At 45.4% G+C, this 22,983-nt stretch overlaps 1 protein-coding gene across 1 annotated transcript; it reads right to left on the bottom strand.

Moving 5' to 3' along the window:
- Window positions 1-11,425: 11,425 nt before the first annotated feature.
- GJA10 (gap junction protein alpha 10) lies at window positions 11,426-12,907 on the bottom strand. Its single transcript, XM_054162498.1, has 2 exons — window positions 12,376-12,907; window positions 11,426-12,276 (listed from the first exon to the last, which is right to left on the bottom strand). The coding sequence occupies exons 1-2, from the start codon at window positions 12,893-12,895 to the stop codon at window positions 11,426-11,428; spliced, it is 1,371 nt and encodes a 456-aa protein (XP_054018473.1). The 5' UTR covers window positions 12,896-12,907.
- Window positions 12,908-22,983: the final 10,076 nt, after the last annotated feature.

The raw sequence follows: 22,983 nt of genomic DNA, 5'->3' as shown, positions 1-22,983 counted from the left end.
AGGTGAAAGTCACTCTGTGGCTCATGCAGTGCCACTGTTGTCCCTTTTGGCTAATTGAGGGCATGCAGAAAGAAACTAGCATACTAAAATAGAAATGACAACTGGCAGCGTTTCATTTCATCGATTGCTTAGAAGCAGAGATGGTCCCAGGCCATGAACTCAAATCAAGGGGCTGTGAGCACCAGTTGGGCTTGTCCCTGCAGCCAGAGGATCCCAGTCTCTGGAACATGGGCAGAGGAGGAAGCAGCCATCCGTGCTGGGGGTTGTGGCTGGTATCCCCTGCCCAGGCCAGCGCTGGCCTGCATTTGGGATGCACCCCAGAAAAACATGCATGGTTTCAATCCTCTTCTCGCTACTGTGCTTGCTCTGCCTGAAGCTATCTGGATCCCTCAGACCAGCAGGAGTGATACTAAACACTTTGGTGACATTCGAAGCGTGGTTGTTTACTTGTAGTTCCAAGCATCACCTTTGATTTCAAGGGTGGGGATGCCCTAAGAGTTTGTTCCAGAACCAGTTGGTTACAAGTGCACCTCTTATATATGCCTTACAAACTTCAGAGGCCATATTCAAAACAGGGTTTTTATCAGTGTATGCAAGGGGTGCAACCCCTCTTCTCTTCCTCCCCAGGTCAAACAGTATGGACAGTTTTCACACATATCTACCTGTATAACCCTCTGTACCTCTCATAACTGGTCAATGACTGTAACAGGTTACATCAGGTGTTTTTTCTACATACTTTTTACACAAAATCTATGCGATTAATGTAACTTGATTCAATGCATCATTTTATTGTACTAGTTCTTAAGCTTGTCTTTATTTTATTTGATTTTTTTCTAGGTGACTGTGGTTTCTTGTGATTTTTATTGTATAAATAAATGAGGTGGCTGTTGATGCTTACTCTCTGTTACTAAGAATTTTTACCTTTTTGGAAGAAAGCATTGCTATGAACTAATGGATTTAAACCATCATTTACTCATTGTAAATACAGTATTGTGCAAAAAATAAAAACAAAAAAGGGGAAAAAAAAAGGAAAAAAAAGAAAAAAAAAAAAGAAAAGAAAGGAAAAAAAAAATGACACCCGACCCTTTTCATTCATTTGAATTGCTAGTGTTAACTGAATTTTGTCTAGACACCATTTCTGTTGATGAAATAAAGACATATCATTATGTATTGTAAACCGACTCATCTTGACTCTGAAAATGCTGCTGCGGTGCTTGGTTAGTGTGCGGGTTTGTAGGTGAGTGTTACAGTGGAGTGGAGTGGAATGGAGTGGAATGGAATGGAATGGAATGGAATGGAATGGAATGGAATGGAATGGAATGGAATGGAGGAGAATGGAATGGAGGAGAATGGAATGGAATGGAATGGAATGGAATGGAATGGAATGGAATGGAATGGAGGAGAGTGGAATGGAAAGGAATGGAAGAGAGTGGAATGGAATGGAATGGAATGGAATGGAATGGAATAGAATAGAATAGAATAGAATAGAATAGAATAGAATAGAATAGAATAGAATAGAATAGAATAGAATAGAATAGACCAGGTTGGAAGAGACTTTTGAGATCATCGAGTCCAACCTGTCATCCAACACCGTCTAATCAACTAAACCATGGCACCAAGCGCCACATCCAGGCTCCTCCTAAACACCTCCAGTGATGGCGACTCCCTGGGCAGCCCATTCCAATGGCCAATCACTCTATGAAGAATTTCTTCCTAACCTCCAGCCTAAACCTCCCCTGGTGCAGCTTGAGACTGTGGCCTCTTGATCTGATGCTGGTTGCCTGGGAGAAGAGACCAACCCCCACCTGGCTACAACCTCCCTTCAGGTAGCTGTAGAGAGCAATTAGGTCTCCCCTGAACCTTCTCTTCTCCAGGCTAAGCAACCCCAGCTCCCTCAACCTCTCCTCATAGGGCTTGTGTTCCAAACCCCTCACCAACTTCATTGTCCTTCTCTGGACATGTTCCAGCAAGTCAACATCTTTCCTAAACTGAGGGGCCCAGAACTGGACACAGTACTCAAGGTGTGGCCTAACCAGTGCTGAGTACAGGGGCAGAATGACCTCCCTGCTCCTGCTGGCCACACTATTCAGCAGGAGCAAGGAGGTCATTCTCCCCCTGTACTCAGCACGGGTTAAGCCAGTGGCTTTGGGTTTAAGGCACCATAGAGAAGTCTTCCAGGAGGACTAGACAGTCTGGAAGACACACACTGGAAAGTGTAATCTTTTGTTATTGCATTCCCATAAGCCCTGCATCGCTATGAAACCAAGCATTGCTGGTTGGTCTGCCTCTCTCTCTCTTCTCCCAGCTGGACCTTATCTCTTGTTTTGGTATTTTGGGAGAGGGTTTTGGCCTTGAGTGTCCTGGTTCTCTTGGGAAGAGATAATTTCTTCTGCACTATTCAGGCCCACAGGCACGGGGGAAGCAGAGAGATAGGAGGTGGGGGGGAAAATTAAGGCCTGGGGTTTTGATCTAACTGGGGGAGATTTTGAAAGGGTTTTCTAGCTTAAAGAGGTTGTTGTAAGCCCAGGTGGAAAGACTGGGACGAGGCTGAATGTGAATTTGGGTATTTTGTAATTTCTCTATAGAGGTGTGAACAGTACTTCCATTTAGACTTCCAATCCCATGTGAGAACATCTTTATTTCACTTCCTTTGACAGGGAAAATAGAATTTCTGTCCACTCTAAAAAATAAGACAATGAGGATTGAGAGGGTGGCTTAGATGTGGCTGATACTGCCTGGTGCATCTCAGGACTGATGAAGAGACCTCCATTCATGTGGTCCCATTGGTAATTCACTAGTTGTCTTTGATTCAGTGATCCGGTTATTTTTGATCTGCTGCAGGAAGAGCTGAGGGTATTCCACTGCGAAGATGAAATAAGTTGGTTTGGAAGATCAAATAAGCTCTGTCAAGACCCATTCCCTTGCTGCTTGACTTAAGGCAATTCTGCTAAGTCTTTGTTTTGGTCTTCTAAAGCGTCAGAGTACATGTTGGGAGGCAAGGGAAGAGGTTGGGGGTTGTTTCCCCTTTACAGAAAACCTAAGAGAAATCAAGAAAGGTTTCTGGAGAAACAAAGCAGAGCTGGAAATCTCTGTGTGTAACCCAAATACCATAGGGTTCCTTTCTGAAGGAAGAACTTGTGCCGTGGACCAGTAGCATCACTATGCTGCAGAAGATACAAAAATGAAAGAAGAAATTGTAACAGCCTTAGGTGCTGTTAGCACAAACAGGGGTCTGGCAGGGGGCTTCGCTCTCTAGGATGCCCAAATGCATGGCAGCCACCTCTCTCTTTGGGCTGGATGTAGCCTGAGAGCCTGCTCAACAGCTTGGCAGGAGGAGAGACCTGGGAAGGGGCAACTGGCATGACCAGCTCTCCTACCCTATTCCATATGCTTGCTGTATGTTGCTGTGGGGAGCAGGGAGGAGGGCAAGCTGATAGAGGTCCCCAGGCTGTTTGGGGTTTTTTAATCACCAGGCAGGAAAACCTACATCATGTGCCCTGGGCCACCATCCTTAGGGATGCAAATCACATCCTCTTCCATCTACTGTAGTGAAAGTTGTCTGCAGTTTTTCAGTCTTAAAATTCTCATGGAAGAAAATCAAACATTTCCAGATTTCCCCAGCTTTCTTAATCTTCTTGCTGAGCATATATGAAGAAAGATTCCCACCCCCTCAAATCTGTCAGAAGTTGTAGCTTCCGTTGCAACCACACATAGCCTGGCAGTAGAGAGTGTACTTTAGCAAAGCTGTTTCTCCATCCCTGATCAGTTGTTGCTGGCACATTAATGGCCACCATCTTAAGTCTTCCCTTATTTTGCTTTAAAATGCTAAAGAAATGCACAGGCAAGCTGTCAGTGAGTTTGTAGTGAGGCAGAAAGTGCAAATCATGTGCACTGGAACAGAACCTCAGTGATCTCAAGCACTCTTTATGCCGTGACTGGTTTGTTTTTTCCTGCTGCCCTGCTTTCTGCTAATCTTGCCTTAGAGTTGTCAAGTCACAGGGAATTTTTATGCTGAGGGAATTTGGCATAGCAAATGAGCTTATTCCAAGCATCACTCGCTGCTGAGGTGATAGCAAATGTTCCATGATAAGATGGACAAATAAAAGCACCCAAAAGCCTGTGGCTAGAAACAGGATCTGGGACAGTCAGACGAAGGTGCTTTATTTGAAGAAGTGGAAGGACTGCTTTCCTGGGCTGCACACACCCCAGAAATCAAACCTTCCACAGCCAGTCTGTCCTGGCAAACTGAAAATGAACTCTTTGGGGCTTTGCTTGTCATTCAGTTCCTCTATATGAACTAATGAGACAGTAAAGGGAATAAGATTTTCATGACCCTGAGGTGTTACCTTGCAGATCTTCTTGAACAGCAAACTGAAGAAAAGGGCAGGTGTTTTGTACTTAAATTGCCCAATTTTGCTTAGTTTCCGTTTTGAGGCTGCAAGTGTTGGCTACGAGGAGGCTGCATTAGCATAGAAAGTCTCTATCAGAGCTTGAGGACTGCATTAACACAGGCAGATGAGCAGCATATTCTTCAGCTGTGGGTTTGGTTTTTTCTCCCTCTCTTAAATTCTCCATCCCTTCACATTCCTTGAGTGTTTCTTCCATCTTTTATTCATCGGCTGCTGAAGCTTGGGGAGATCAAAGCCACATAGCCTTCCAGGTTACTTTCAAATCAAACTAACCCTTTCTTGTAGGTGCCTCGGGTCTTCCACTACCTTGAAGATCTTCAGGTCAGACTGATTTCTGATATGAACACTACCAGCATGCACAAGTTGTACATGCCAAAATGTTCTCCTGGAGACACAAGGCTGTTTCTGCAGCAACAGCAGACACTGACCAGATCCAGCTCACGTATACATGAGAAAACTCTTGAGTTGTGGAACAAGCTACCCATTAACACCAGCAGTTAGAATATGGTGTGTAGTCCATCGGTCTAAAATGGAGGAACAAAGTCTTTGCTTTCTTAAACTGTATTGTGAATTTGGCATTATAGCGGCAGGAGAGAGGAACACAGCAACTGATAATCTGCTTTTTATCTCTCTGCTGAAGGCAGTTTGTGCTCAATCCCTTAGTTTATTTCTTCTCCTCAGAATGTTACTATTTTTTCATGATAGATGATAGTTCTAGGAGCATGCTCTGAAAGATAGCAAAAGAAAGAAAGTGTGAAGCTGAAGGAGAAGAAGAAATGTTATCACAACGATTAACCCCAAAATATACGTAAGATGGGAGGGCAGAAATCTGGTGTTTAGCTGACAACACACTTAGAGGGCTTTGTTCAGTGAGAAGGGGAAGGTGGGGAGAGGGGGAACACCTTGCCTTTAAACCCAAATAAGCACATTAATTCCTGAAGTAACTTGCTGGAAATCAGTGGGCCCATCCTAGAGCCCCTGCTTTACATGCTAAGAGGTTTTGTATGTCTTTGATTGCTTTAAAACCATACAGAAATGGACTGATTTAAGCAAATCCCCCTTTCTAAATTCCAGCTTAGCCATTTGCTGCTGCACAGATCCTCAGAGGGGTTCATTAGCTGTCAGCTACTGCTGACTCCCAAACCTTCTCTGTGTGCAACTGGTGAATATGTACCTGTGGGTGACCATGCAGCTTTAGCAGGATAATTGGTACACTGGCTGTCATTACCACCAGTTTCTCCTGAGTGCTTCAGGGCAGAGTAAAATACAACTATTGTGGAACTGATCTTTTTTTTAAAGCACTGTTTGCATAGAAAACCTGTACAAAACCAGCAGTAGTTACCAGCAGGTGTAAATGTAAATACCTTTAAGGATTCTCAACCAACCTAGAGGAAAATGAGGTTTTACCAATGCTTTACCCCTCCTGTAGATTTTCCTGCTGGAGCTGAACTGTCTAAATAACTCCTCTGCAGTTATCAGCTTTGTTGTTTTGGTTTCCAGTCGCTCTTATCAAACAGTTGCCAGACCCAGGAGCGAGAGCAAGTGAGCAGCTAGTTAAATAAGTGGATATTTATCCCTCAAGTGTTGTTGAAAGGGTGAGTAAACACGCCTTGTTCTGAAGACGGCTGCAAGCATTCAGGCTGAATAGCAGCTCCCTCTTTCATATCCAGCTCACTACGGAGTATTTTCCCCCTATGTAAAAGGCTCAAAGCTGAGTGGAGAGCTGAGAAGTAGAAAAAGAACTGAACAGCATACAGGACTAAAAGAGCAATGCAGACCTGGTGAATCATAAAATTTCCTCAATTTTGGCAGAGCTGGGATTTCAGTCTCAGAAACTTTCTTTTGCATGAATGAACAAAATCAACAGCTCTGTCTCAATCTGATGCTGTGACCCTGACAGGCTGGGGAGGTGGGCCCAAGCCAAGCTCATGAGGGTCAATAAGACCGACTGCAAGGTCCTGCATCTGGGTCAGGGCAATCCCAAGCACCGATATAGGCTGGGAAGTGACTGGCTTGAGAGCAGCCCTGAAGAAAAGGATTTGAGGGTGTTGGTGGATGAGAAGCTCTACATGAGCCACCAGTGTGCACTGTAGCCCAGAAAGCCAATCACATCCTGGGCTGCATCAAGAGAAGCGTGGCCAGCAGGTCGAGGGAGGTGATTCTCCCCCTCTACTCTGCTCTGGTGAGACCCCACCTGGAATACTGTGTCCAGTTCTGGAGCCCCTATTATCTGGAGGCCTTATTACAAGAAAGATCTGGACATGCTGGAGCATGTCCAGAGAAAGTCCATGAGGATGATCAGAGGGCTGGAGCTCCTCTCTTATGAGGACAGACCGAGAGAGTTGGGGCTGTTCAGTCTGGAGAAGAGAGGGTTCTGAGAAAAACTTATTGTGGCTTTCTAGTACCTTAAGATACTAGAAGAAAGCTGGTGAGGGACTTTTTAGGGTGTCAGGTAGTGATAGGACTAGGGGGAACTGAGCAAAAGTAGAAGTGGGTAGATTCAGATTGGATGTTAGGAAGAAGTTCTTAACCATGAGGATGGTGAGATACTGGAACAGATTGCCTAGGGGGTGGTGGAAGCCTCATTCCTGGAGGTTTTTAAGGCCAGGCTGGATGTGACTCTGAGCAAGGTGATCTAGTGTAAGGTGTCCCTGCCCATGGCAGGGGGGCTGGAACTAGATGATCCTTGAGGTCCCTTCCAGCCCTGTCAGTTCTGTGATTCTGTGACCTGCCAGTATCAACTTTACTGGCTACTTCATGATCAGCTTTATCCCCCTTATTCTCCATGAGGAGACGGCCTTTTTTTAAAGATACTTAGATTTACATTGGAAGTTAGGAACAATTTCTGTACCAGGAGGGTAGTGGAACAGGTTGCCCAGGGAGGTGGTTGAGGATGCATTCCTGGAGGTATTCAAGGTGAGGCTTGAAAGGGCTCTGGGCAACCTGATCTACTTGAGGATGCCCCTGGTGACTGCAGAGGGGGCTGAACTAGATGACTTTTGGAGGTCCCTTCCAACCCAGACCATTCTATGATGATTGTAGCCAAAAGTAGAGACTTAAAAAACGACGGTAACAGCGACAGGGCTAGCTGGAGGAGAAGGTGAGCTAAAGAATAAGGAATGGACATAAGGGAGAGGAATACTCAGCATTTCTTGAAAAACAGAAATCTGAAATCAAGTGGCTAAAATGCTTAATTCTTTCCCAAAATCTTGATCTTGGTTCCCCAGGAGAGTGGTTCAGCTAAAATATTGGTAAGAATGCTATAAACTGCACGTTAACCATTAGACAAAGTCAAGTCCCCTGCCTTCTCAGTATATCCTTGGGTACTCTAGCAAGAGGAGTAGCACAGTAGTTGTTGTCTTAATGCAGGTTTAGGCTTGGGGTCATCCTTACGATGTTGCCTGTGTGAGAAGAATTGCCAGTCTTGTGTAAACACTCCCAATACCGGTCAATCAAATTAAAACTCACAGATCTTAGAGCACACCTTAGGATTCTTTAGAAAACACAAATGGGCCAAAAAGAACTGACAATGGATGTGCTCAGGCAGCATGCAACTGGAGTCCTCTGCTTCAGAAAGGCAGGAGGAAACATAGCTATCAAAAAAGACTTTTCAAACACAGACAGCAATAAAATGTCACACAGCCTTCAGCTCCTGTAGAACTGTTTGTGTTCCGCTGCTAAGCTGTGACAACACTCTGATGCTCTGAAGATGCAATGCTAAGCTGTGGCCATGCTCAGCTGAGCTTTCTGATGTCCTTCAATAGTTCCTTTGGTTTGCAGAAATGGCTGAGGAGGAAAACTGCTTGATACTGAGGCAGTGAGGCAACAAACCTTGGTGTGATGCTCCATGTGCTTGATGCTGACTACAGGCTGCAGTTCCTGGAGACCACAGGTTGTATCTGTACTAGCTATATGCTGACCTTTGGCTGTTTCAGCCTGTTAATTTCATCAGACTTTCAAATGTATCAGGCACCAGACAAGAGCATAACTGGTGCAAATTATGGACTGGGTTTTGTTCTTTCCTCCCAATGTCATTCATGTGCAGAATTCTACTGACAGCAGTGTAATCCCTGCACACCTCTTTGAATGCTGAAGATGTCCCCTTGCTGTATCTCTCCTTAAATTAAAACTAAATTGAGGGCAGAACTATGTGTGTACCTGCAATGTCACTTAGAAGATAAGATACCATATATTCTCTAAGTGAGCCATGGAAATTATTAGCTTGGAGACAGTTATCAGTGAATTGTCTGCTATCACTTCAAGGCATGCTGTGTTCCTCATACCAAGATTTCAAAGGCTTGCAGATAGCCTGTGTTCAGCTGTACACAGATGCTGAATTCACCTGTCAGCGTAGAGGTTTGTAACATTATTTGCCCAGGTCTCCACTGAGTTGAGATTAGCTCACCTATACAGTCAGTGACACCCTTGTCATTGTGTTGAGGTGGACAGAAATCAGTTAGAAATTGCCTTCATGTCATCCAGGGACTCTCTCCTTCTATGCTTTGCCCTAGGCTTTCCCTGATGCAATGAAGGTCCAATTCTGGTCATCTGTTCTCAGAACTTAATAGATCCAAAGTTTGACCAGCAATGGCTGAAGGAAAACTTTTTTTCCCCCAAGGATCAGAGTCTCTTGAGAAGCTTTTAACCTAATATGTTTTTCAAGATTTCTGTCTCTCATTTTTTGCCTCCCAGTCTGAATAATGGATAACTTTGGACAATGCAGTGACCAAGGAACTGAGTAGACTATGAAGAGTGAATGGTTTGGGTGTAAAACTAAATAGTTGTAACATAGATATCTTTTTAAGGTCTTGTGTCACAGTTGGACATGGACTAAAGAAATGGCTCTTCACCTCCACCAGTTCCAGATGAGGAAGTTTTAAACAGCCTTGTTAGTTTTCATTGTGGCCAAACATGTTTGGTCTGTACACATCTGACCAATAGGAAGGGCAATTCTTCTTGTGTGTGTGTATATATATACAGAGAGAGCTGGCCTGGTTTGAGCTGGTCTGAGAAGTTGAGGAATCCTCATACCAAATATGCATTTTTGTATTCAATATCCTATTGAGCTGGTTCATGAGGGTTTTCAGTGGAAAATTGATTCAGTTCTTTCTTAAGGCTCCAAAGTAACCTTTCCTCCAAACAAGAAGTCCTAAGAAGGATTTCCTCTTCTCTTTGAGGGGTGAAGTTTGGTACTTCATTGAAAAAGACCACTTGATCATGACCTGGCCAACTATTATCCATCACTTATTCTTCATGTTTTGATTGAAAGAGGTCTCCCTAGATCCCCCTCTTCTGCAGGCTGAACAACCCCAGCTCCTGGCAGTGAAATTAAAACAGATCAAACCAATGCTGAGTGCCTTTGACAACCAAAAGTAAATAGTGAATATAGAAACTGGAAAATACAGACCAGGAAGAATAGAGAAGTTTTAATGCCTAGATTCAACGTTTTTATGATGCACCAGCATGTTGTGTAATGAAACTGGGATTCCTAAAACTCCATAGCCAATGTAGTAATGCCAGCAGTGAAGTGCATTTGCCAAAACCTTGACTCAGTTGTACCATTCTTGTTGTGAAACGTTTTCTTCTAAAATCAAATCAGAATCTCCCCAGGAGTAACTTGTACCCATTATGCCATGTCTTTTCCATGTGACTGCTCATCAAAAGAGAGTCTCCACTGTTTTGGTAGCCACCCTTTATGTACTAGCATTTGATAACAAGATCTCTCCTAAGCCTTCTCTCCTCAAGGCTTCTCAGTTCTCTCATCCTTGCCTGATACGGCAGGTCTTCCAGTCCTCTGATCATTCTCACAGCCCTTCTCTGAACACTTTCCAGCCTGTCCACATCTTTTTTGTACAGCTAGTACCAATCCCATACAGAATGACTCCCAAAGGCAGCATGCCAGAGGAATGTGACTTTCAAGAGTAATGACACTGCTTTGCAAACTGACTGTATTTCACTGCCAGATCTCCCCTGGAAGATTGCATTGTTGTCATTAAACAGGAAAAGCTGCCAGGCAGTTTCTGTGAATTCCCAACAGGGTGTGACTGAAATTCTGTCGTGCTCAAAACCTTGGACTCTAGGCCCTCTCCTTATATAAGAAACACTGAAGAAGAAAACGGGTAAATTGCCTCTAAGTGACAATTTAATGTGGTGATTATGTATTGTCTACAGACTATAACCCCATGAAAACTGGAAGCCACAAACAGATTTTTGATGAGCAGTGTGTAAGAGTGCCTTCTGCTTCTTACCACAAAAGATTTAAGTTGGTTGGTTTTGTATTTAGTAAAAGTATTTATTTTGGGGAAGAGTAAAGGGGAAAAAAAGGTAATAATAAAATGGATCATTTGGAATATTGTGTGGAGTGATCTTTTGTTTAGCACATGCCCCATGAAGAGGTATTTAAGGGCTTACTCCTGCAAGCATTTGGAAAGGAGCTTTTTTGCCCTCAGAGGACAAATCTCATGAGCTGGGGCAATCAGAAATCAAATTACTTCAAGAAAAGCTTTGCTGGTTCTTGAATGCAAGCAGTCTGTCTTACCAGCACTGACTGTAAGCAAGCTTAAGAATGTGTGGCCAAAGAACAGGAGCAGCTGCTGGAAATGCAGTTCTGTACTCGTCGGCTCTGGCGTTGCAATTATGTGGTGTTTTATATGTAGATCTTTTGCTTTAGCCGCTGAGCAATTGTTCTCCTCTGGGAGAAAACCCCTGAAGCTGGAGAAGCTGAGCCACTGAACTCAGCACACCCGAGACTTCTCCTCCTTACAGTGTCACCAGGAGGGTAGGAGCTGCACAGGTTTCCCCTGAGACAGTCCCCGTCGAGCTGATCGGGGTGATGTAATGAGCATGGAGAAGCCGAGATCCGGTGCCTCAGCGATCTCAGGACTCAGTAATTCCCTGGCGGTGGTTTCGGTTTCCCTCCAAGGGGACCAAGCCTGCGGACGCTCGGCTTGACCCGGGCGGATGCGTGGCCCCCAGGCTGCACGGGAAGAACTACCCAATTCTCTCTACGCCTTGGCTCACCCCTGACCCGAAAGGCCGGGACAGGCAACCGGGCAGGCTCGTCTCACCTGGGACCCTCCGCCGCCCCCCTCCCGCGGGCTGCCCTGGGGCAGCGGGCCGCTACTTGCCATAGAGACGCGGCGTCCCATGGCGGCGGCGGGCGGCGGGCTGCTGGGCGGCACGCCCTCGTCAAGGCGCTGCCCCTCCGAGCCCGAGCCGGAGCCGGGGCCGGAGCCGCAGCGGGACGCGGCGCTCTCGCTGTCGCTGCCCGCCCGGCTGCCGGTGAGTACGCGGGAGAGGAAGCTGGACTTGCGGGTGCCGGGGCAGTGTCCGCTGTCCGGGGAGTTGCCGCGCTCCTCATCGAGGTCGCGGCAGACGCTCACCCGGCTGTGCTTGCGGGGCGCCCGCCGGGCCGCCGCCGCCGCCCCTGTCGCCCCCGTGGGGTCGCCTGCCGCGACCCGCGGTGCCTCCTCGCTGCTGGAGGAGGGCGGCGGATGCTGCCCGTGGTGCTGCACCGAGCCGCGCCGGCGGCGGGGCGGTGGCGTGCCACGGAGCTCTCCGCGGTGCTGCCGGCCTGGAGGGGCCGCCGCCCCGGGAGCGGGAGCTGCGGCGGGAGCGTGGGGCGGTGGCGGGGCAGTGGCTGGGCGTGGCGGGAAGGCGTCGCTGGACGTGCAAGCCGGGGGCACCATGGAGCTCTTCTTGGAGCTGTAGAGGATGGTCTTCTCCTTGGCAGGGCCCGCTGGACACCGTGGCCACTCACAGAGGCTCTTCTGGATCTTCTTGAGACCCAGGTGGGCGATCTCAAGAATGTTGAGGAACAGGGAGACTGCAGCAATGCTGTTCATGAAAACCATAAAGATGGTCTTCTCTGTGGGTCGGGACACAAAACAATCCACTGTGTTAGGGCAAGGGGGCCGAGTGCATTTGTAAAGGGGGGACATGTGAAACCCATATAAAAGATACTGACCTATTATAAAGCCCACTTCAACCACTGACCGGGTCAGGATATGTAGGACATAGGTGCGCAGCAGAGACCCTCTCAGGGGTGCCTTATTCACTTTCTTCTGTTCCTCCAGCTTACGCAGCTCCCTCTCCACTCTCCTTTGCTCCTCAGGCATGGGCTCCAGATCTTCTAGCTGGGCTCGCAGCTGGGCCTTCCTCTTCTGTCGTTCTTTCTCAAGAGCCCTCAATCTGTAGAGTGCATGGCCCATGTAAACTAGCGACGGAGAAGAGACGAATACAATCTGAAGCACCCAGTATCTGATCAGAGAGATGGGGAAGGCTTTGTCATAACAGATATTGCTGCAGCCAGGTTGTTCTGTGTTGCAGATGAACTCAGACTGCTCATCATCCCAGACATCTTCAGCAGCCACTCCCAGCACCAGCATCCGGAATATGAACAGGATTGTGAGCCAGATTTTGCCAACTATCGTGGAGTGGATGTGCACTTCTTCAAGGATGCTGCCCAACAGGTTCCAGTCCCCCATGGTCAGAAGTTCATATCTGAAGTAAAAAAAAAAACAAACAAAACCCCCTCAAATGTTATTTTAGTACAAAGCTGGACTTCTTTTGGAAATGGCTTTTTTAGTATGTCTCCTTTCATATACATTCTTCTGATAGCAGGAGAGCTCTTAGAAGTTCATTAGTATTGTCTACATAATGGGTCTTTAAATGAAGGCAGACTTTGTGATTACTGGTGAAAGATGCAAATGTGAGAGTATTTTAAGAGAGGCTGATTTCAACTGTGAGCCACAGTGCTTCTTAGCTGCCTGCAGTTTTACACTGTTTCCTTCCTGCGAAGAAAGAAGACAGTTCTGTTGTTTTGTTTGTTTTGTTTTTCCACTTTGCCAACTATAGTTTAATTCTACCCCCACTTCATTCCATTCTCTGTGGCTGTGCCATGGTTTTGGGCGAAAAACTGCTAGAGTAACATACAACATTTGTGGCTTTCATTCATTTGCTAATGCTTTCAGAAGTATCCTAAAATTCTGAATGAAAAATGTTTTCATTTTGTACCTCAAGGTAATAGAATTATTAGTGTCACCCATTTACCAGGGTGACAATCCACAAGTTTCTCCTTTGGATGCCTGCAACTACGAGCAGATAGCTAATTGGCACATAGCTGTACACGTACAAATAGTCTCAGATCTAGGATAATGATAATAAATTAGGAGTGCCTCTGCATTTAAAGTCTTAATGAATCACCAAGACTTTGTTTTTTTTAATTATAAGATTCAACAGATGAGATAAATAAAACAGGGATTACATAATGGGGTGATGTGGAGGTCTCTATCCGTGAGTGTGACTTGATCTTTTTAATTACCTCTTTCCCAGAAGCACTTTGATTCACCAGCATATTGATCAATATTCTGCTGCCAAATGCTGCGCTAAAAATTATTTAGGAGCTTCAAGTAATGTGGGGAATTGAAATGTGAGGTCTTTGCCTGTTCATTCACAAATGCCCTGCACACTCAGTGTCACCGGAATACTTCCTGCTAATGTGGCAATAAAATACTGAAAGCATTTGGCATCATACCCACCTTAGTGTTTGTGCTTAGTTTTTTTATGTGCCTGTGCTTTGAAAACTTCCCAAATTCCACTAACCTACAACCTTCAAAAAAGTGCAATTTAGAATAGAATAAAATAGAATAGAATTAACCAGGTTGGAAAACACCTTCAAGATCATCGAGTCCAACCTATCACCCAACACCATCTAATCAACTAAACCATGGCACTAAGCACCCCATCCAGTCTCAACACTTCCAGTGATGGTGACTCCACCACCTCCCTGGGCAGCCCATTCCAATGGCCAATCACTCTTTCTGTGAAGAATTTCTTCCTGACATCCAGCCTAAACCTTCCCTGTCACAGCTTGGGACTGTGTCCTCTTGTTCTGTCACAGGTTGCCTGGGAGAAGAGGCCAACCCCCACCTGGCTGCAACCTTCCTTCAGGTAGTTGTAGAGAGCAATAAGGTCTCCTCTGAGCCTCCTCTTTTCCAGGCTAAACACCCCCAGCTCCCTCAGGCTTGTGCTCCAAACCCCTCCCCAGCTTTGTTGCCCTTCTCTGGACTCGCTCCAGCAAGTCAACATCCTTCCTAAACTGAGGGGCCCAGAACTGGACACAGGACTCAAGGTGTGGCCTAACCAGTGCTGAGTACAGGGGCAGAATGACCTCCCTGCTCCTGCTGGCCACACTGGTCCTGATCCAGGCCAGGATACCATTGGCCTTCTTGGCCACCTGGGCACACTGCAGGGTCATATTCAGCCAGCTGTCAACCAGTACCCCCAGGTGCCTTTCTGCCTGGCTGCCCTCCAGCCCCTCTGACCCCAGCCTGTAGCACTGCATGGGGTTATTGTGGCCAGTGTGTAGAACCCAGCACTTGGATGTGTTAAATCTCATGCTGTTGGACTCTGCCCATCTGTCCAGCTTGTCAAGGTCCCTCTGCAGAGCTCTCCTACCCTCTAACAGCTCAACACCTGCCTCCAGCTTGGTGTCATCTGCAAATTTACTGATGATGGACTCAATCCCCTCATCCAGATCGTCAATAAAGATATTGAACAGGATGGGGCCCAGAACTGATCCCTGGGGGACACCACTAGTGACTGGCAGCCCGTTGGATGTGGCACTGTTCATCACCACTCTCTGGGTCCATCCCTCCAGCCAGTTCTTAACCCAGAGCAGAGTGCACCTGTCTAAGGTTCCTTAAGAGTGACTGGTTGCACTACCCAAAGTCTTACATACTTAATTGATAGCACAATTGAGTGACATCACCATTACCCATACAACTTGATTATGGATTCTGATACAATCCCCCTTATCATGACTCTGCTTTGAGTCTCCATTTATCCACACTGAGAGTAAACAATTTCATTTGTAACCAACAGTGCAGGTGTTCTCTGCACAGGAATCCTACAGGCTTTAACAATACATCTCTGTGTTTTGCTTTTGTTTGGTTGACCTTTTTTTTTCCTGCAAATTTGAATTTACACAGGGAGCTTCCCTTTAGCCAGAGGAATCTGACTGAGGAAACCTAGCCAGTTAAACATTTTCTTAGTTGCTGTGAAGCACCTGGAATAGCATCTTTACCCTCTCCTCTCCCATGTACATCACTGAAACAAGACACATGGGGGGGGGAGGGAGGGGGAAAGTGAGCAAGAATCATTGTAGTCTGTTTTCCTCACATTCAAAGACCAATGTCAGATATGCCTTCTGACTTCATATGGACTTTATACAAAGCAGCTATATGATTGCTGCGATGTCACAGGTGGGATGGCTGTTAAGATGGTCATAGGTTGGGTGGGCAAAAAGATATTAATATGTTGAAATGTTTAATGGAAAATGTTGCTAACAATGCTGACCCTGACAGGATGCTAGGGGTTGGAAGGGACCTCCAGAGATCATTGAGTCCAGCCCCCTGCCAGAGCAGGACCATAGAATCTAGTACTGGTTGCACAGGAATGCATCCAGATGGATCTTGAAAGGCTCTGGAGAAGGAGACTCCACAACTTCTCTGGGCAGCCTGTTCCAGTGCACTGTGACCCTTACAGTGAAGAAGTTCTTCCTCATGTGGAGGTGGAACCTCCTGTGCTGCAGTTTATATCTGTTACCTCTTGCCCTATCACAGTGTGCAAGTGAGAAGAACCTGTCCCCTCCCTCTTGACACCCAGCCCTCAGAAGCTTGGAAGTGCTGACAGAATAGTTCACCTTCAGTAAAGCAAGAACTAGAGGTTTATGTAGAGCAAACTCCCAAACCTAGATGTATTGAGTTTGTGTCTAGTGCAGTTTTAGTAGTGGAGGAGGGGGCTACTGGTGTGGCTCCTGTAAGGCAGCTTGAGAAGCTCCCCCCACTCCAAGATGAATTCACCTCTGCTCAAGGCCAAACCAATCAGCTCCTCTGTAATAAATGTATCTTAAGAGGGGAAAAACCTGTTGTGTGAGTTTGTTTTGGGAGCTCTTTTACTTTGAAGAGGAGTGGGATGTGGGTGAGACAGCCACACAGACACCTAGGTCAGTAAGGGAGAAGGTGGGGAGGCATGACAGAGCAGCCATCTGCTTCAGCCCAGCTGGGATGGCAGGCTGAGGCCTTGTTGCACTTTGTGATCAACAGAGGGGAGGAATCCTGCAGGCAGCCCATGAAGACCCCACACTGGATCCGAGGACTGCTCCCAAAAAAGGTGATGAGCGAGGCCTGTGCTGGAGCAATCCGGTGCTGGGAGGACTGAAGCCCATGGAAGGAGCCCACACTAGCTGCAGAAGTTCATAAAGGACTGTTTCCCATGGGAGGGACTCCACATTGCCACAGGGGAGTAGTCTTAGGAGTTGTTGCCCCTGAAGAGGAAGGAGCAGCAGAAACAACAAGGCATGGACTGGGACTAACTGCAACCCCCATTCCCTGTCCCTTTCTACTGCTGGTGGGGAGGAGGTAACAGCTGGGCCCAGGAAGAAGGGGGAGGTGGGGGGGAAGGTGCATTTACAATCAGGTTGTATTTATCATCATCTTTCTCTGATTCAATTAGCAAATTTGTGGTGATTTTGTTTAAATGAAATTGATTTTGTTTCCACAAGTCGATTCTGTCTGTTGCCTGTGACCACAACTGGTGAGTGAACCCTCCCTGCCCTTTGTCTCAACCCTTGAGACTTTTGTAGGGTTTTCTCCTCCCTATCCTGTCAAGGGAGCTCAGGAGTGAGTGAGCAGCTGCATGATGCATAGTTGCTAATAGAGTGGACTCAGCAGCTGTTGGCTGAGCGGACTCAAATCATGACACCAGAGTACTCCAGAGGCCAAGTACAAGTGGGTGGCACTTGCTTATTATAAGCTCTGTACCACTTCCCCTGAGAGGTGACTGAACAACAGCAAAGCAACAGGTAAGTAAAGGAGCTTTGGGTGTATTTGCTGACCCCTCTCCAAAACTGATATACTCTGCAAAAGCCCCCAAACAACAACTAAACTGAAGTGAGATGACAAAACGTAAATGCAGAAATAAAAGGGAAAGGAGACACATTTTAATCCCAAAGATGATACACAGCATCCTTCTAGCAGCAGGAATTACCCTGGCCTGTTTTGGAACAGAAAGTGGGGTGGGAGAGGACAAGGAGTATAAACAGACCACTCTGGCTCTTCAGATGTGTTGCTTTCTTAGGTTGCTTTTAGCAGCCTTTAAACATCCCTACCTTCACTTGCAAAGCAGCTGACAAGGGTCTAAATCACTCTCTAAATTAGTTATTCTACTTAGACTCTTTCCCTCAAATCTGCACTGGTAGAGCCGCAGTATAAATATTAACACGATGAACACTGTGTATAAAGTCAGAAAGCTAGTCTATAGCCACAAAAGCCAGAGTTGCTAGGGAATTAGCCAAAAGTACTTTACAACCTCATCACAGCAATGTGCATTTGAGTTTTCCATCTTTTCCTTCCCTGGTCTCATTTGAGCTCTGTGTAACAGAGTAATTTCAGTTTACTGTAAGAGGGTAATCTCAAATATCAGTGATTATCATTATTGCTAGTCTACTCACAGACCAGAAATTTTAGTGTTCTAATATACTAGGCAAGTATACTAGAACTATGTAATTGTCAGGATAGCTACTACATACCTGAGACATTTTTCACTGTACTATGTGAGTACCTTTGTATCTTTCCAATTATTCCTACATAGTTATTTCAAACAACAAAAATTTGTGCATGTAATCAGTTAGAGCCAGATGGAAATCCGTCACTCCCCTTGGAGGAAGTGTATTTCTTGGGTTTTGTTACTTCTTTAAGTCCATTCAATCTTTTGCCACTATTCAAATCACTTCTGCACTAAATTCATGCCAGGTTTTCATCTGCTGTGATTGGAAAAAGAGAAGTTAAATCTTAAATGTCTGGAGAGAAGAAGTTAAATGCTACGATACAAACACTCCTGGGTTTCATTCACAATGCTTCAATTTCAGCAGGGACCTGCTTGCTCTGTACTGCCCTAGGAACAATTATTTTTGTGCTGCTTACCTTAGGAGAAAGCCCCTGGTTGGTGTTGTCTTAGAACATTGCAGGAGCAGCACACAGCACTGCTTATTGCAATGGCTGAGCCTTTCCTTCGACAGTGCTAAGACATCTTCTTTTTCCTCCCCCAAGATCCAAAGCACAGATGTGGTATGCTGAGCTGACTTCTCAGTTCTTTGTAGCTGAATGCCAAGATTGCTCAGTCTGAACTACCCATGCACAGTTTAAAAATCATCAGATGATCAGATGGTGCCTCTAGCCAAAATTATCACGCAATTATTTTAGTCGGTGACATCTAACCAAGCCATTCCCTCAAGGCTCGATCTGTACGGCAACAGTTCGTGACAGCCCCATGCCTTGTTTTAGTTGCCTCTTCAAACATTACACTTCCACCCATCTCAGAAATGAGATTTTGTTTTGTAAAGTGGCTAAATAGGCAGCTGTTACAGTAACATAGATTCTTGCATTTTCTTTACATTCCATTAGTTTCGCTTTGAATCGATGCTGAAGGATCGATCGGTCACGTCCGATTTCATACTCTGCTGCCTGCTGAGTTAATTTAGGATGTGTTAGACTGAGCCTTTGAAAATGGAGGCCACAGGACTCCAGCCTTCAGTTAGAAACACAGGCTTTTGGCACAGTGACCCTTCTTCAGCCAGGTTAAAGAGCCACTTCCCAAGTACCTTCAGAATTGGTATCTGAAGAGACAAGGTCTAAAGAAGGAAGGCAAAGTGCTGAAGTGAGATTTTGTGAGAAATCTGAGGCCCTGACACCAAGAGCTTCCTTCTGCTGTCTAGTCCGATGGCTATTTTATGAGAATCCCAAATACCCATTTTCATTCTCTCTTGCTGCAGAACTTCTGGCCCTTTTCTTGAATCCTAAAAGGTGTATGACTGATTTCCACTTCAGCCTCTCCTCCCTAAAGGTATTCCAGTTCTCAAAAGATATTAACCTCCTCTTTAGGATTATCTCTGATTTATGTACGAGTGCATCCCTCTTTCTCACACAAACTGTACTGTGGGGGACTGTGATGTATCTGTGAACCCTCGGAAGAGCTCTGATGAGAAAACATCTCTGTGCTCCCATGAGAATCTGGAAACTCCCTGGACAGAATGAGTGGGAAGGAGAAACCACAAGATAAGATGTGAGGCCACCTGGACTAGCTTAACAAGTAACTATAGCAATGCTATCGCTGACCCCTGAGAATCTTGAGAAAAGTTCATTAACCAATTGCAGGCAGCCACACTAACAATACACACAACATATGAGTTGTGTGCTGGAATAAATCAGTCGCTTTTTTGGCCTTCTATATGCTCTGCTTGTGTTTGATTCTTGTCACGCAGACCGTCACCTTATCCATACCCCGACCCCTATACAGCGACACTGTACTTGTCTCCTTGACAGCCCTCTTTAAATACACTTTCAGAGCACTGCCCTGTAGCAGATGAGATGGCTACAGCATCTTTAGCCTCAGACTGATGCAGCAGATGATGCATGATTTATGCTTACGGGGCAGGTGCACCCACCCTCACACCCCTAAAAACTTCTTGATGGGCAAACCAAAGCATTCCCTGGTGTCCACCATCATGTACATACCTCAGTCAACAGCTGAGGCCCTTCAGTTGATGGAGAAGGCTCTCAGCCCATGAAGTGCCTCAGACAGAAGTTTGTTTCTGGTGCCTAGAAGATTTTCCACAGATCTTGAACAGAAAGTGATAGAATGTAAATAAATTAACATTGGATGCAAAGGGAAAAATAATGATAAGGTCTAAATAGTCCCCTTGGTCTGGTAACTAACATAAAGTTAGTTGTATAAACTACCTCTTCCTCTTTCTGGTTCCTTCACTCCAGCAGATAGTAGCTGTACTAGACTTGCTCCTCTGGGGCAAGCTACTTTCTCAGGAAGATGAAGGCTACCTTACCTTTGCACTATGAAATAAACCAGGCCAGGGACATCTTTGCAGCCCTCAGCACTGTACACTTGGATGCCCAGATGCAGACTGCCTACTGAGACCAGCCTTTGTTCAGTGCTGCTGAATAAACTGTGTCAAGGAGAGCTGCCCAGTCTTGGGCTGGGCTAATTATCAAAGTCCACAATAATATGGACAACTCTGGTCCAATTCACAGGTTCACACCCCTGTAGTTTAACAAGTGCTGTGAAATTTCCTCTCTGTATTTATTTTCCTTCCCTGTATGAACACTTGTGACCCAGATGGGTTTGCTTTTGCTGGCACATCACAGTATTTTCAAACTCTGATGGGAGAGGATGAGCCAGCCACCACTGAAACTTACCCATCTTTCCTATCAAAGCTAATTTTGCTCCTGAAACACCTCTTGATTCATGTCACAGAGACTTCTAAGAAATCCTTAAACTTTTCTCTTGGTGTGCTTTATTACTGCTGCCTTTCTTCATGAAGACAAATTGCTAAAGGTTATCCTGCAGATGCTTTTAGAGCAAAGACAATTAGAGGAAAGACTTAATGGAAATAGCTGTGGGTTGCTGGACTGACACCAAAAAGAAATGCCTTTGGACCAGTCAACTACTGGATGTAGAACGACTATGCCTTAGAGAGGAACTCTTGAAGTTCAGTATCTGATGCTCTATGATTTCACTATTATGTATATCTCCATAAATCATAGACTCATAGAATGCCTTGAGTTGGAAGGAACCTTAAAAGCCATCTAGTTCCAACACCTCTGCCACAGGCAGTGACACCTCCTGCTAGACCAGGTTGCCCAAAGCCTCATCAAGCCTGGTCTTAAAACACTTCCAGAGATGAGGCATCCACAGCTACTCAGGGCAACCCACCCCAGTATCACACCACCCTCATGGTAAAGAACTTAAATCTTGGTCTCTGAACAAATCTTTGTGGCTTTCAAGCAGATCTTGCTCTCTGAATTTCCACTAAGGGTTTTAAAACTGAATCTTGTCAAAATATGTGTTGGATAGAAGCAGACCTATTAAATCACAGCAAAAAGGAATATAACTCTCAAAGGGCTGCCAGCTGCACTATTGCAATGAAAAGCCTTGGCTGCAAAAACATCTTTCTCCTCTGTAATATTCCACTCAATGCTAACCCAATACTTCTAGGGAAAAAACAGAGGAAAGCTGTAGGTTCCAATTCCTAAGTGGTTTAAAGGTTTGATGTAGTCTGTGAAATTGTCCAGCTTCTGATCCAGTCATGTCTCTGGGGTCTCTCTGGTGACACCCCAGCTGGAGTTCTGGAGCCCCTGTTACAAGAAGGCTATGGATGTGCTGCAATGTGTCCAGAGAAGGGCCACAAGGATGATCAGAGGGCTGAAGCATCTCTGCTGTGGAGACAGACCGAGAGTTGGGGCTGTTAAATCTGGAGAAGAGACAGTTCCGAGAAGCCCTTATTGTGGCCTTCCAGTATCTCAAGGGGGCCTACAAGAAAGCTGGGGAGGGACTTTTTAGGGTGTCAGGTAGTGATAGGACTAGGGGGAACGAAGCAAAAATAGAAATGCCCCTGCCCATGGTAGTGGGAGTTGGACCTAGATGATTCTTGAGATCCCTTCCAACCCTGACAATCCTATGACTCTATGTCCACTAAGAAACTAGCAGTGTGCACTCGGAGCAGTAATGGCATCAGAGCAGCAGGTGGTTTCTTCCACGTTTATTGGGCAGAATATCAACGTAGCTACTCATTTGTACAAACTAACAGAAGGCAATTTTGATGCTGCTTCACAGCATGTGGAGTTGTCAAGCCATTAGCCAACAGTTCTAGAAAACGTTTTCATTTACCTGAGGTTTCACAACTAAGAATGTAGATTTACATACAGTGCATTTTGCATCTAGGTATCAAAACTCTTGTCAGAGAAATAAATTACAGCCAACGCTACAAAACCACTCCAAAGCCAACCTCTGTTCAACCAGAACATGTGTGGTGTGGAACTTTACAGTTTTTATTCTTTCTTTTTTTTTTTGGTTGCATTACTCTTCCAGTAAGCAAACCATTTAGTTTATACAAAATAAACCTGGTGTTTCATATAGTTAAAAAAATCATCTTTGGCTAAACAAAGCTCCCTCTATTTTTATACATATATTTATATATATATATGTACATACACAGATCAGATATTTTACATGACCATGTAGGAACCTGTACACATACTTACAACAGAGCATTGAAAACAAAAAAGTTTCATAATGTACAAAAAAGGATTCCAAGTCAGAACCAAAACACTCAACCCCCCCCTGTCCACTCCCACCCTCCTCCATCACCTGTACAGAGTAAGAAAGTAAATAAACAGTCGAGGAATAAACAACTTTGTAACAAAATACTGTTTGCTTTTTTGAGACAGAGGAAGGACTTCAGCAGAGAGAAGCTGCTTCCCTCAGTGCCTTCAGTACTGTGCATATTTTGATCTCTAAAGATATGGTTTAAAGAACACTCTTTAGTAGAGTCTGATTTCCCCCCAAACACGAATGCTGCTCTGCAAACTTGACTACGCTGAGAACAGTTAGATATAAATCTCCAATGAGCAAACAACTGTCACACATGTTTCTAAAGAACAGGCATGGGTAGGGTATACCAACCCCCCACTGCAATCCCTAGGTGCTCCTGGCATAGCAT

This window comes from Dryobates pubescens, chromosome 6 (genome assembly GCF_014839835.1).
Source record: "Dryobates pubescens isolate bDryPub1 chromosome 6, bDryPub1.pri, whole genome shotgun sequence".
NCBI classification, from domain to species: Eukaryota; Metazoa; Chordata; class Aves; order Piciformes; family Picidae; genus Dryobates; species Dryobates pubescens.
The sequence above is the reverse complement of the archived record's forward strand: the minus strand, read 5'-3'. Positions and strand labels throughout refer to the sequence as shown.